The 14,973-nt window shown below is 36.0% G+C and overlaps 1 protein-coding gene across 1 annotated transcript; it reads right to left on the reverse strand.

Annotated features, from left to right (window-relative positions):
• Nucleotides 1-5,654: 5,654 nt before the first annotated feature.
• On the reverse strand, nt 5,655-14,677 carry LOC135693804 (uncharacterized). The gene is made up of 4 exons (XM_065212377.2): nt 14,510-14,677; nt 7,322-7,611; nt 6,228-6,321; nt 5,655-6,026 (listed from the first exon to the last, which is right to left on the reverse strand). The coding sequence occupies exons 1-4, from the start codon at nt 14,574-14,576 to the stop codon at nt 5,806-5,808; spliced, it is 672 nt and encodes a 223-aa protein (XP_065068449.2). The 5' UTR covers nt 14,577-14,677; the 3' UTR covers nt 5,655-5,805.
• Between the last annotated feature and the right edge of the window lie 296 nt (nt 14,678-14,973).

A 14,973-nucleotide genomic window follows, 5' to 3' on the forward strand; every position in this document is an offset into this window, starting at 1 on the left:
ACGTGTATATTAAGACAATAGCCTTAATCGTATTAATTAGTTTGGCATCTTTAATTAATCGATAGGAAGTCACTAGAGCTATTGAATAGAGCCATTCACAACATACGATAAAATAAGTTAGTTTTGGTGTAAATCTTGTGCTATGCATGAAGGGTTTGAAGACGTATATGTATCTTTCGATTGCTATTGCTACTATTGCCTGTAAAGACACGTGTCCAAGCATACTCCCCAAGATCAGACTTATATACGTAATATTGCAAGAGTCTATTTGAAGAGCAACATGGAGGAATCTGAAAAAAATTGTTGGCATGCCAAATATACCTGCACTAAAGTCGGTAAGTGCCAAATTTAGCACCATTATCTGACATGGCTGCTTTTTGTCGTTTGACTTGAGAATTGCGATGATAAGTGCAAAGTTCAGCAAAGAGGTTGGTATTGCCAGGACAATGTTAAAAATTGCACAGGTGTAATTGCTTGCTTTGAGAGATGTTATATTTTGTACTGCCAAACTGCAACCACAGCAATAGGAAACCATTTTAGGAAACGATGCTTTTTCGCATTAGCTTAGTCCTTCTAATGAGAGAATCTTTGCATTTGTTGGGGTTTTGAAGAAGCTTTACAAATGGATTGTTTGTTGAGCGGCAACGCGAGGGCAAAGAATTTTACTAACTCAGTGTTGCTAAAGCAAGTAAACCTTCAACGCGTTTCACTCTTTTTACTAAATGTATTTAAAGTGGCTTTGAAATGCAAATAGAATGAAGGTCTTTAGAGTTTTTTATAATGGAAGCAGTTTAAATAAAGAATTCATATCAGGACATGATGAATTAAGAAGCATTAAGCACCTGTAGAAGCAACCAGGCACATCATTACTAATTTAAAAGATTGTTGGTTAAAAGGCAAATGTTTACATGTTGTGTAATTGTTATGAGTTAAAGTTGTCCTTGTAAATATTTCATACTCTTCTTTTATTTTGATATATGCACAAATTGCGGGTTAAAATTAATTCCTGATGAAAAAAAGAAAATGTCCCTAATTGAAGAATTATTTATGTGTGCTATTTTTGTGCAGTTCAAAATCGTGAAAGGATATAATTATTTACAGTTTTGAAATTTGATGCAAGCGAAAAATATTTTGCTGTCCTTTACCTTGTCAGTAATAATAGTTCTATTTTAAGCAAAAATCTCTTGTAGTAGAATGGAATCGTCGAAATGGGTACTCTAAGGTCCTTAATAGAAGGGGGGACGCTTATTAATTATTCGATTTCTTTCTGACCCCACCGGAGCTTATTTGGACCCCCCGCTTATTAATTTTTAGATGAAATCATTCATTTCACTTTTTTCATTTGTCCTTTGTTCAGGTGTGAAATTTCTGTAAAGTTTCTCTTAAATGAAGAGGTTGCATTGTACAAAAGTTTTAACATAGAAAAGTAGTATAACATCCGAAAAAAATTACAAGGCCTGGCTGATGTACACAATGATAATTAGCCTACTCATTTTAGTAATACAACAATGCATTATTACATGGTGATAATTGTCATTTTGCTATGGATTGTATTCAGAAGAAAATCTCATTTAACCCAAAAAAGAATCATCTCGTGATTTTTCAGATTTTTCACATTTCCGACTCCCCCCACTAACTAGCACCCCCCTCCGCTTATTTATTTTTTGAAAAATTTCTGACCCCCCCCCCCAACTGTCAAGACCCCCATTTCTATTAAGGACCTTAGAGTACTTAAAAAGGAATCTTGTTATCTTAATCTGGTTTCTTTATCAAGACCTTATGAATAAATTCTTTCTCACTGCCCCCAATAACATTTTTCTAGTAGTCAATGTAAAATTCAATGTTTGCCAGCTGCTAGGAACTTCTTCAAGAAAGAGGAAGTTGGCTCTATCCATTTCATCTTTGCAAGGCATTAAACATATTGCTGGAAGGAAAAGTATGCGCCAAAGGGGCGTCCCCGTAAAAGACCAAAGGGACGTCCCCGTAAATCGTGGATGAAGAACATCATGGAATGGACAAAGTTAAACTTTGAGCAGTGCATAAGAGGAGCTGAAGATCGTGACTACTGGAGAGGAGTAACGACGAAACTTCTTAATTGAAACAGTCACCGAATGATGATGAAACATATCTGGTTTACTGATATAAACATAAAGCTACTACAGTAGCTAGTTCTGTTCACGAAGCATATCTGCTCCATGAGTTAATGATACCAAACTATAATTGCTATGAAAAGGTCCTCTATTGTTGCGAAAATAAAAAGAAACTTGCCGCTGATTTTTCTGCACTTTTTATAAGGTATCATTAGATTTTTCCAGTCAGCAAAGTGGTTGTCGACAGAACAATTGTTATTGCATTAGGGTTGAAAGTTTAGAAAACAGGCAAAGATTTTAGGAAAAAACATTTCCATTGCCGATGTAAATAAAACAAATCACGTTACTGATAGGAAGGTAAACAGAAAATGTTTGAAACCTTCCCTTGATGATTACATCGATAACATTAAAGAGCCTAACATCACTCGTAATTTGAATTTTGAAGCTAGTAGCTACGATGATGTATGTGTAAAAGCAGTGGCGGATCCAGCCAAAAATCTGACTACCGCTGGAATGAGATAGAGGGTTGACCACACCCTTTAGACCACACCCATTTCTTGGTCACACACCCGGTTTTCTAAAATGATTATTGCTTTCTATAATTTCTTATGTAGACTATTTTCAAGAGACAAGCGGTGCTTTACTGAAATTTCATGTATCCTTACAACAAGCTTGAGAAGAAATAAATAATCTTATTCACTATTCTGAGGATGGATACTCTAAAAAAAATTTACGGCATTTAAACGAGGAACACAATAGAATTAGAAAAAAAGATACATTTGGCAGAATTTTGAAGTGTCGCCTAAAACTAGCATTTAGTCGGACAATCACTTATGAAAATCGACTTGTTGGAAATTACAAGTTTAAAAAGCTAGATAAAATTTGCAATTATTGAGAGCAACTTTTGACTAAACAAAGAATCATATTTTTGGCAAATATTGTTGGCCTGACTTTGAAGTTACAGTTTGCCCACTTGCATAATATGTAGGCATCCCCCATCTTTTTGTAACGTTTGAGCCGTGTTGAGCGGCAGTACTACTCAACTCCCCATCTGAGCGGTAGTCAACTCGGATGTTCATTGGTTGTCAACAAAATTTGTATGCATCCCCCCAGGTTGGCAGTGATTTCTGACGAGTTGATTGGTTTAGGCAGGCTGACTACCGCTCAGTGCAGCTCGAATCCACTCTACACCGACTCAACCCCCCTAGCTAGCAAGCCATGATTTCATCATCCCCCATGCTAGCCTTCTATTTGCAAACATGTGGATCGGTATTTGGCACGCGATTTCCATAGCGATAAGGATTAAAAAATATTTCTGTCTCTGTGGAAATTTCAGGCATGTTCCTAGGAAGAAAGGCTTGGTTTGCAGCGCGATCAAATATTTTCAATAATTAAATATGGTTTAATTAAAGTAGTAGGATAAACATGAAAATGATCCTTGTTTCTATAAATTTTTGACTAATCTGACTACTGCTCGAGCGGTAATGGCGGTAGTCTGGGTCCGCCACTGAAAAGCCCCTTCGCATTCACGAATTCTGGTTGAGTTAATTGTTTATTTGTAGATACCAATGTAATATCTCTATTATTACATGGCATTTCATTAACGTTTAACTGAAATAGAACGATTGCTATTTGAAGAAATAAAAATCTGCTTACTCTGACTTTGTCTCAAATTATCTTTACCAGGAGAAGTAGACACCGGAAAGGAGAAGGAGCATTGGCACCGGAAACCATGGGCGAGATAACCATCAGCAGTACAGTTTAGCATCGGCATAAGAAAGTTTCTCTAATACACAGATGAGTCAGTGATTAGACAAGGTGATTTGCAATTATCTACCTTGGAAATAAGTTACTTTCGTTTAAATGAGCATTTGCTTCATTTAACACTAGAATTTTTTTGTTCACCAATGGGATTTAAGAAGTTTCTTTTCTTTTCGTCATTGAGAGTGCCTTTATCAAAATTTTTCCTGCAGTATTGCGCTAGGGCGGCTTTTTTGTCTTTTAGCTTTTTAAGGCTATATGAAAAAACTCAGTTTTCAGCAGCATATTTCGCAATTTTGCACAACATTTATGAACTTAGGCAAATGAGCAAATGAGTAAAAAGTTGAAAAAGCAAACGAGTGAACTAAAAAATTACATAATTTTATATAAAAATGATAAAGCAATAAACAAAGGCAAATAGAGATAAATCAAGATACATAAGATTTTTAAGGGAAACCCTTTAGGCTGTGGAGCCACGTTTTTTTAATTATTTTGAAAGAAGTTAATATGGAGCGGGCACTTGGCTCTCCTAAAGAAATTATGCAATCAATCATGTTTTTTTCTTGAATTTGCTTTTCATTACTCAGATTAGCAGCTTCAGGGAAAAATTTTATTGCGTGACTGATTATTTCTGACAAAACAAATTTCCATTTTTTTCTGGATAAAAAATCGTTTCATCATGAATTGTCTCTTGAAGAGAGAGTTTCAACTTTTAGTATACTGTTGGATTAAGGTTGATTCAAACGCCTAGAAGTGTCATTCAAGCAATTAGCCGCATGATCATGCCCAAATTGCAGAGTATTTCCTGAGTTAGGTAAACCAAAGAGCTTTTTTATTGATGATCTGGCCAAACTTAGCTGATGTAGAACGAAATCGATAGGAGAGATTTTAGAAGACCAATTATCACACTCCACAGCATGCAAAGTATGTGATACTAGCCTTGTATTTGTAATGCTGGCCCTAGCTGGGTTTTGGTGCCATGTCAGTATGTGTTAATTTATAACTTTGATTTGCTGTCCTGTAACTATGTTGTCTAGCTGTGTCTGTACAGTTTGTGTATGCTATGTTCATTGATGAAACCAAAATTACATGTTATATCCAACTTTTATGTAAATTGTATTCTGTCGGTAATTGAGTTTGATGCACATCAGAGCTACACGATAACTTGCAGTATTTCTTGGCCTAAGTCTTCGGAACCCGAACACGCTACATATTACTACGTCTTTGGACGGACTTCGCTTTTTTCTTAGATTGATAGTCTTGTCCAATCTCGTCGAAAATCATGAGAAGCAGTATATCACCAGTTATCTTTTTATGCATATTTATGCATATCATAGATTCTTTCACGATAATAATGAGGGAAAGCCAACTAATCTGTAGGAGTTTTATATATTCTAAGCATAAAATGACACCTGCTTCCAAAGAATATCAATTTGATTTCAACTTGGTTTCAAGCCTATTCCAATTAATTGGTTTTAAAAAAGTATTAAAAAACCTCATTTCTTAAAACATACGACCCAGATTCATATGATCTTGAATTTGTGCTATCTTGAACGAAGAAATCTTTATCTCTGCGGTCCTTGACCCTGCGATCTTTAACCTTGCGACCTTTAACCCTGAGATCTTTAACTCTGCGATCTTTAACAATGCGATCTCTAACCCTGCGATTTTTAACCCTATGATACTGTAGTGAGAAACTACAAGAATTCAGTAAAACTATCTAGTTTCGTGGAGCATGATAAACCAGCATCACTTTGCCACCCGACAAGATCAGCCATGCTTGATACGAGAAAACAACGAGAAAACAACAAAAACACAGTTTAATTACAGCAACAACAAGTTAAGAATTATTGAAAGGCTTACTTGCTTCAAGTTTAAAACATAAATGGTAAAATAAGTCTGTTTTTCTGTCAAGCAGTATGTCGAATAAGAAAAGTTCGCCAATCAGAACTTTTCATATGGTTTTGATGACGCAACTTATATCATTCAAATTTTCTTGTGATGCTTCGGGGGCTGACCTGAATATGACATGGCCATTTTGATTTCTTTTCTTACAGCAGCAGCAATAACAACAACAAGCAATGTAAGAAAAAATACTGACCAATACCAAGCAAAACCCACCGTAGGCTGCGGCTTTTATACCTGTCGATTGGTCGTTTAACCAAGCAAAGAATCCTAAAAAGCAATCAGAGGAAAAGGTAAAAATCTATAATACGGATAAAACGGAGAAGATTGCATGAAAACGGGTGAAAAAGTAAAAAAAAACCCTTTCAGAAATAAATAGAATAATAAAAGAAAATAAGAAAAATAAATAAACAAAGTGAACATAGGTAATAGAAAGCTAAAATTGAATACTCAGCAAGAATTTGTACCTACCGCACTTCATACTTTTCCTCAACAGTCCCAGATCTTTATCTATAATTGTAAATGTTTTCAAAACTCTACCGAACAATTTCAAGGCTATAGAGACCTAAAAAGAAAACAAAAATGAAAACGATGAAGCAAAAAAGAAAACCCAATTATCAGAAGGCGAACGTTTACTGCAAGGTTCTTTGAGGGAAGTGTTGATATTAATCAAAGGCCACATAAAATAATTAATGAGCAGCTGTCATTAGCATTGGTTGTGTCAGGGATGGTATGGGTGGTTGGGGGTAAAGCATCCCTCCCCCAATTTTGTCAAAGAATAACCTCATTAATTCTTCTAAAAAGCCATAAAAGTTTTGTAAGACCTGTTTTTTATGCTGTTACAAACTGAAAAGGGCAACTCTCTGCTTTTACTTCTGGGAATCAGCAGTTCACTAACACGTATGATATTGTATATTTTTTCAACCAAAAATTTAGACCTTAAGTTTGTCACCGTCTTCTCTCTTGTATTCCTGCTGCGGGTTTATTGATTCAACCTTTTAATTTTCATGTGGGATCATTAAAAAAGCGGAATGATCAGAGAAGCGCGATTATCAGAATTTTCAACGTCCTTTCAAAAAGGCGGGCTTTGATTTCCAATATGTTCTTTTATGTTTTGGCGCTGATGTTTGACGAAAGTTGATTGGGAAAACGACGTTGATTAGCTAAAACATTATTCCACTTGCTGTCATCAAATAACAACGACAAGACTACGCGGAATGTTCGAAAATCAGTCAAATCTCCAAACACATTTGCAATCCATGGATTTCTTTCTTTAACCAAACCCGTTTGCGGGATTGTAGGAGAGGCGGGATTAACTTTCGAAAGTATAGAAAAGGTGGGATTATTAGAGAGGCGGGAAAAGTAGAGAGCGCGGGAATACAAGAGAAGACACGGGGTATAAGGGAACTCAAGAGACTAAGAGTGATTTTCACTTTTGAGAAGTTACAGTATACATTTCATTGTCTTAATGAAAGCCCCTCAGGTTGTCTTAATGCATAACAAAAATGGTTGTTATGCCATTGAGTATCATTATGACAAAGTTGCAAGATGCTGTATGATCATACCTTCAAATTAAAATGCTTGGTTTCGTCACGGTAAGACTCCAGTTTTAAGTAGACAGATCCAAGTGGACCTAGGCCGAGGCCCGGAATTGGAATCTCCTGGTCTGAATCGAAAGTATGCGAATAGTACACTCCAAGAGAAGGAACGCTGATGCTGACAGTGACAGCTATTTCATCTTGACAAGTATTCATCTCAAATTTTAGAACAATCTCGTGACCCTCAACTATTTTATTGCATCTCAGTGAATCGCAATAATCATCTTCGAAAGTACAGCCCCGGATGTATGGGCAACCTGTGTGAAAGTAGTCAGGAAAACAGATAAAAAGCTATTGGCATAAAAAGACTACTGTTCACAATAAGCAACAAAATATTTTGAAGTGATTTTAAGTAGATCAGTGAATAATTCTTGGGAAAACAGAATGGGTGATATACTTAACACTGCAAGGTCTAACATGATTTTTTTTCTAAAATTGAAACCCTTTACTAGTAAATCAGAAAACAGGTAAAAATCACCCATGTTTCATCTCAAAAGCAGAATTTTATCTGACCATACCGTAGAAATTGCAGGATACGACACAATAAGAAACTGCTAGTAAACTTAAGAGCTTCACTAACTTATTACTATCTTGCAGAAAGGAATTCAACTGTAAGACATCAAAATTGATTGCTCTTTGCGCATATTTTGACAAAAATTATAAGAAGAACGCATTGGAAAATAATTCAGAGCGAGGCAAAAGCAAAGTCCTGTGTTTGGATGGTTGGATGTAAAGAATTTTTAAGACGAGATTTGATTGCTCTTTTGTATTGAAAAATTTGCGTAGGTAGGGTGTAGCTGAAGGCAAATTTTTGCCTTACTTGAATCAAACAGTTTCATGCGAAACAAGGAAAAACGAAACAAAACGAAGCAAAACGAAGCAAAACGAAGCAAAACGAAGTAAAACGAAGCAAAACGAAACAAAACGAAACAAAACGAAACAAAACGAAACAAAACGAAACAAAACGAAACAAAACGAAACAAAACGAAACAAAACGAAACAAAACATGGGCGGCACAAGAGGGGCTTCAGCCACCAACTTTTTAGCAAAAAGTGTTTTTAAGAAAATAAAAGGAATAAAAGAAAAGGAATAGAAGAAAAGAATAGTGCGATAAATCCTTTTATTGCTTCCAAGGAATAAACCGAGATCAATGGGGCCTTGTGAAATAATGAATTCCATTTTGAGACTGGAAGCAATTAAACCTACTAAAAGCATGCCTTAAAAATAGTAAAATGTTTTACACGATAGCAAGAATTGACTGTAAGAAATATTCTGAAATATATTTTGAGCTTATCTAAACAGCGTGGTCGCAAAAATTTTCTGCTCGCTCCGATAACCTCTCGGCGACCCTTCCAATGTACCGCTAGCATAACGATTGCCTTATTAAATCAAAGGCATAAAATATCGTGAAGCATTCTAGTGCGTTTTTCAAAAGTTGGTTTTTTGGTCTAATAAAGCTATCAACTCGAGCGCTCCCTCCCCCTACTTTGAATTTCGTGGCGCCGTCCTTGCAAAACGAAACAAGACGGAACAAAACGGAACAAAACGGAACAAAACGGAACAAAACGGAACAAAACGGAACAAAACGAAACAAAACGGAACAAAACGGAACAAAACGGAACAAAACGGAACAAAACGGAACAAAACGGAACAAAATGGAACAAAACGGAACAAAACGGAACAAAACGGAACAAAACGGAACAAAACGGAACAAAACGGAACAAAACGGAACAAAACGAAACAAAACGGAACAAAACGGAACAAAACGGAACAAAACGGAACAAAACGGAACAAAACGGAACAAAACGGAACAAAACGGAACAAAACGGAACAAAATGGAACAAAACGGAACAAAACGGAACAAAACGGAACAATACGGAACAAGTGTCTGTTTAAATGAACATACAAGGTGTTCATTAAAACAGACACTTTCAAAGAAAATTCAGTTCCTTCAAAGGAAACCCTTAGCCATTCACTCTTTGAATCTGTCAGGATGGAATTTAAGAGTTTTGATATCTGACAAAACGAATGGAACGGATTGAGTAACTCAAAAATATTAGCAGGATCGAAATAAAAGTATGAGTTTAATGTCGGTTGGCATTGATTTTGAAGGTCTTCAGGAAAAACTTGCCTTTCTGCGAGGAAATTTTAAAATTATTCGATTTATATGACAAAGTAACAAATAAATAAAAGATCGGATTCACAAACGATCATGTGTATTGGCATTTGTCAGTGAAAGGCTTTTGAACTGCAACCAACATACACAAGGCATTTTCAAGAAATTCAAAAAGATATTCTGGAAAAGAAAGATGTTCCGGGTGACTCGTTTGATGATGCATGGAGTTTCTCAGGAGTTCATAGTGGTTCACAAGCTGAAACCCCAAATTTCAATTTCTCCACTCGGTTTTCGATTTCATTAAGACCTTTAGATTTTCGTTCTTTATTAAAGATCTTTAAAGATCTTTCTATATTCTACTACAACACTTTGGCATAAAAGATAACACTGCTTAAAAATGTGCATTTCCCAACGACCTGGGAGCATCAAAATTTGAAGCGTTTCCGCACTCCAGCGGCAACAATAGAACTTCAGGTAGTCACTTCATGGTGCGATTGTCCTTATGTGTAGCTCAGAAGGTCTGATATAGGTGTCATATATATGGAGAGAGCTGCAGATTCAGCTGTTTCTCCCGGAAACACCCCTCTGGAGATAAATGAAAATGTAGATAAGAAGTCTCAAAAGATTGGGGAAACCCATTGGTGGTAAAAATATGTTGTTTCTGGTACTTTTTACTAGTACTTTCTGGTACTTTCTGGTAGAATTTGAACCAGAAGCAGCTACGATACGTTAGTTCTAAGGAAAAATTGAGAAAATTTTAATCAATTCTCCTGTGTGTATTTATCTGCTTTAGTATACTTCCAGCAGCTCACATTAATCTTTAAGTATAAATAGACATGCCTGCTTGCAATATAGGAGCAAACCTCGGTGACTGCCTTTAGCAATGCAAGGGAACATTTTGAAAGCGTTCAAATAAAATCAAAAGAATTTACAGAAGATCAGACCGTCAGAGGACACGGGGCATAGACAGAGGTGTAACCTATAACCTTAAGAAAGAAAACAAAGCTCTTCACGATAAGAACTTAGGGAAGTTTGAAAGGGCCATAGCATGAAATGATATGCAATAGAAAAACACAAAGTAGCTTTGGGTGGAGCAATAAGTGAAAGTGAAAAAAGAGAGACCTTTCATGATCCTGCCTTGTTCGAGCCAAGGAACCTATAAGGCGAAATCTAAAAGAAAGCCCATTGCTTCTTTGTAAGATCACAAAAATAGCACATTTTTAACAAGAGAAGACCAGCCATAATTCAGCAGAGCCTACGACAGAATTTGAGGGTAAAGATACAGGATATCATTCTACAATTTCTTGAGGAAATGTGGATGCTAATACTGATGATGACGACGATGTTTATAATGATGGCCAGCATGATTGTGATTATGCTACGGTAGCAAAACGATTATGCAGCTAGAAATGGCAACCATGAAATCGGCAATGAGCAAGTTGAAGAAACGCAGGCACAAATAAGAGGACGATGTAAATGAACATAATGTAAAAAAGATTTGCCGTGATGAAAATGGGTCGGTATGAAATGCTTTGCTCAAGATATTTAAGTCCGAGTTTCTTGTACGTTTATGGCTCTGCATGCGCTTGAAGAGCGACTTTTGACCAGCAAGCTTGTAGACGTTGGTTTGTTTGTGCTTTGAGCTGACATGGGCCTTCCCATCAATAAGACTTGTCCTCTTAGAGGTAGATGGCAGGGGGTCTAGCTTTTCCATTAGGCCATCTAACATCTTCTTTAATTTCTTGACATTCAATTTCTTTCTCTCGTATAATGAAGTGTCTTTTACATTCAATCGATTTTTTCCAGTCGTTCTCTATTCATTCCCTTACCTCTTTTTTGTCTTTTGATCACTTTCTGAAACGGTTCCAACCAAAGACCGAGATACAACTTTTTGTTTGGGGGGGGGGGGCAGCCCTGATAAACAAGTGTAAAAAAACCATATCTTACAAAATAAAAGTGTTTTACTTTAACTTTTACTCAAGTGTTTTTTTGGGGGGGGCAAGGCCCCCGACTCCCCCCCTGGTATCTCGGTCCTTGGTTCAAACTTTGCCAGAGATGAAATAAGTTAAAATTCTGTGAAACATGACTAAAAAACCTTTGTTTTTGACAGAAACAACACTGTGGATTTCTATCTTTCTTTCTTCTCCAAGATGAAATGTCCTTCTTTTAAAGTCGAAAATTTGCCAAACCCTCCCATAGTAGCTTTACCCAATCCATACCAACTTTCTTGAGCATCGTCATGATGATTGGAGCTTTTTCATGTCAATAGAATTGACGACTACGTCATAATGACATTAGCAATTTTTTATGACGTTTTCAATGACAAAATGACCTTGGCGTATCGTAAGTTTTGCACCAAGATATTCGACAACAAGTACAACGTATAAGAAAATATGACCAGTTTTTTGAAGAAAAAAGGTTTTTGTAAATATTAATTGAGAATAGCCTAATATAGTCAAATCCTAAAAACATACTAATTGCACCAGAACCAAGATAGCGGGGAAGGGGGGCTTTGCAGTTTGGATGTCAAGACTTTATCAGCCCCCCCCCCCCCAAAAAAATAGTCGTATCTCGTTCTTTGAATTGCACAAGGACAACAAGTTTGGCTATCATTGACAATTTTTCTAAAATAGATTTGAGATAATTTTAAACAAATGTAGATATGGTTTGTTACCCCCGCTGAAAGTTGAGAAAGTTTCATAGAAAAATTTTTTTGGGACTAAAAATAGGACATTTAATGCCTAGAAGTATTCTTTGTATAATTTGTTTATACATGTATATTTATGTATATTTTGGGAATAAAGGGTTTGTAAAAAGAAATGAACTTTTAGTACGATTAGAAGATTGAGAAACTACTTTCGCAGCTCAAAGACTGTGGACTAATTCGGGACAAATGTAAAGCTCCATGTCTGGGGACTAATTAGGTGATTGCATGTTGTCAATAAACAAAAGCACAAAGTTGATAGAATTAATCTTAGTAAAAGGTGACTAAAAGTTGGATTTTGCAAATTCGCCTTGGAAAAATCTAATAACATTTCACAGGAACATTCTGGATGTCAAGACCTTATCCTGACAACCAAATCTGAGAAATTTTGTCCTAGTCTGAAAAAATCTATCCAACTATGCTGTATAAGCTAAATCATATAACAACGACAACAGAAAATTTATTCATAAAGCTTTCAGCTTGTAGAAATACCTAATTTTAAGGTGTTGACAAGATCTAAGGGTAAATTATCTTAAACAAATGCAGGAAAACGACTGTAAGAAATAATTCTTGAAGCATTATAAGCCAAAATTTTCTGCTCGCTATGTTCGCTTGAGGCCAAGTTTTAGAGTTTACACGCAGGTCCTCAAAAATCTCTTGTCTGCTTTGAACATTAGCCAGGACTAAAGACAATAAAGAATAACATCAAAACGGCTTGCGAATTATATTCTGCCAAACAATATTTATTTTGAAATGTATTTCCCATTGAAGAAGACAATTAAACTGTTAGAAAAATGAAAGGATAAATAATGGATAAAAACGGATAATCTTAAATTTTAACTATTTGTTCATCATTTATTGATTAATTTGAAGAAGACGAAATATGCTGACACTTTAAATGACTTGCTTTTCTTGTGTCTCTTTGAAAAAATGGCTTTTTCACATTCATAGTGAAAATGAAGGGCGTGGTCAGCAAACTTTTCTTAAGGGTCCCGCCTAGAAACATATTTTTATCAAAATATGCAGCGATACATTTTCCTTAAAATTTGGCTTCCTTGTGTATATCCATTTGTAATCCTTCCTTGTGGATATCCATTTGGCTTTCTTGTGGATATCCATGGTTTCATTTGTAAAAAATTGCTTCAATGTGTGCATTTACCAGCGAAATAGAAGCATCAAAATCCAAACTTTTCCTTTTCAAAGGACGTTGTTGGTAGTCTCATTTTTAAGCACAGGCTTTCACGAATCTTCACCAAATTTTCATCAGAAAGAATAAATGAAATTAAATTGTTAACAAAATTTTTGTAACAGCGACCCGTCAGACCCGTCCATTGTTTAACAGTATTCTCTGAAATTAACGGACACTCTAAAGGCGGACACTTCGATTAGTGGACAAAATTTTTCCCCGATCGTTTTCTGGTCAAAGTCTCATGAAAAACTTTCTAAAAAGCGGACACTTAATTAGCAGACACTCAAATTAACAGACAAATATTTTTTGCATAAAATAGTCAATTTGGCTTTTGTTCTTTCCAATTAGCGAACAATACAAAAAAGTTTGGAGCCAGCAAACAAAAAACTGAGACGAATGAATATTTGTTCAAATATTTATTTCAAACACTTTGACACTTGACAATCTAGTTGGCTTTTAACAGCTTCGAGCTTCTTTACAGCCCAATTTACTAACTTTTCTTGTCCATAAAAGTGGTAAATTACTGGAATTTCTAGACCATGTTACGTTAAATTTAGTTTTTTTTCTTTTTCTAGTGTCTAAGTTCAACCCGATAGCCACTTACTACCCAATACACCTTTTAAATACAAAACTCATGTCAATTTTTTAAATTTGGGACTTACATTGCAAAACTTTCTTAAAGGCGGACACTTCCAATTAGCGGACACCTTGCTCTTGCCCCGACCCGACGGTGTCCGCTAATTGGAGAGAATACTGTATCCAATTTTTAAAAAGATTGAGATTTAGCGTGCAAGAAAGCCTGTGTTGGCGTTGTTAGCGTATTCCATACGCAACCGTATTCAAAAGTATCCGTATCAATTTGCGTTTTCAAATGACTCCGTTTTCATAAAGGAGCAATGTGAAGCAAGGCAAACATTGCTAGTTTTGAGTTTGACTCCGTTTTCATATGGAAACGGATCTGTGTTAACGGCCTAAGTCGGTCGGGATATGAGGAATAGAGAAGCGAAGTGCAAGATCATCAAAAGTGCTATTTTGCAACATGATTTGTCTCCATGCAAGCGTAACGACAGCAAATAAATCTTGCACTTAGCGGCAGAAAAACTTTGCGCTCTGGCCATTTTAGTTACAGTTTATTGTAAATCATACCTTCGACACTGGACAACATTCCAATGAAAAGAAAGAATATTGCCAAAGATCCTTTGATGGTTGCCATATTGTCGATAAAAGGTTAGGAATTTCAACTTAATCCAAACTTTGATAAACGCGGCGAGGTGTGCTAGCTAGAAGTCTGTCAAACTTTTGGCATAGAGACTATGGGCGCACACACACGGACAAAAAACGGGGGACGCCTCATTGCCGAAAAAATCCTCCTCAAGAGATCAAGGCAACCGTTAGTCTAATTAAATACCAAAATATGACCAATTTATTTGCGGTACAGAATTTGAAAATGGCTTTAAAAAAAGCAAACATTTTACAACATACTAAAAGCTTTTTCGTCTGACACTCCTAAGAGCAGAAAACGTCAGAATAAGGGTGCGAAAAAACACGATGAAAAATAGGACAACGGCTATCCAGAAAACGTCATTTTATCTTATACTAAGGGGAAGATC

Source organism: Rhopilema esculentum, chromosome 11 (assembly GCF_057945365.1).
Source record: "Rhopilema esculentum isolate cy_ngs chromosome 11, ASM5794536v1, whole genome shotgun sequence".
In the NCBI taxonomy this organism is placed as follows: domain Eukaryota; kingdom Metazoa; phylum Cnidaria; class Scyphozoa; order Rhizostomeae; family Rhizostomatidae; genus Rhopilema; species Rhopilema esculentum.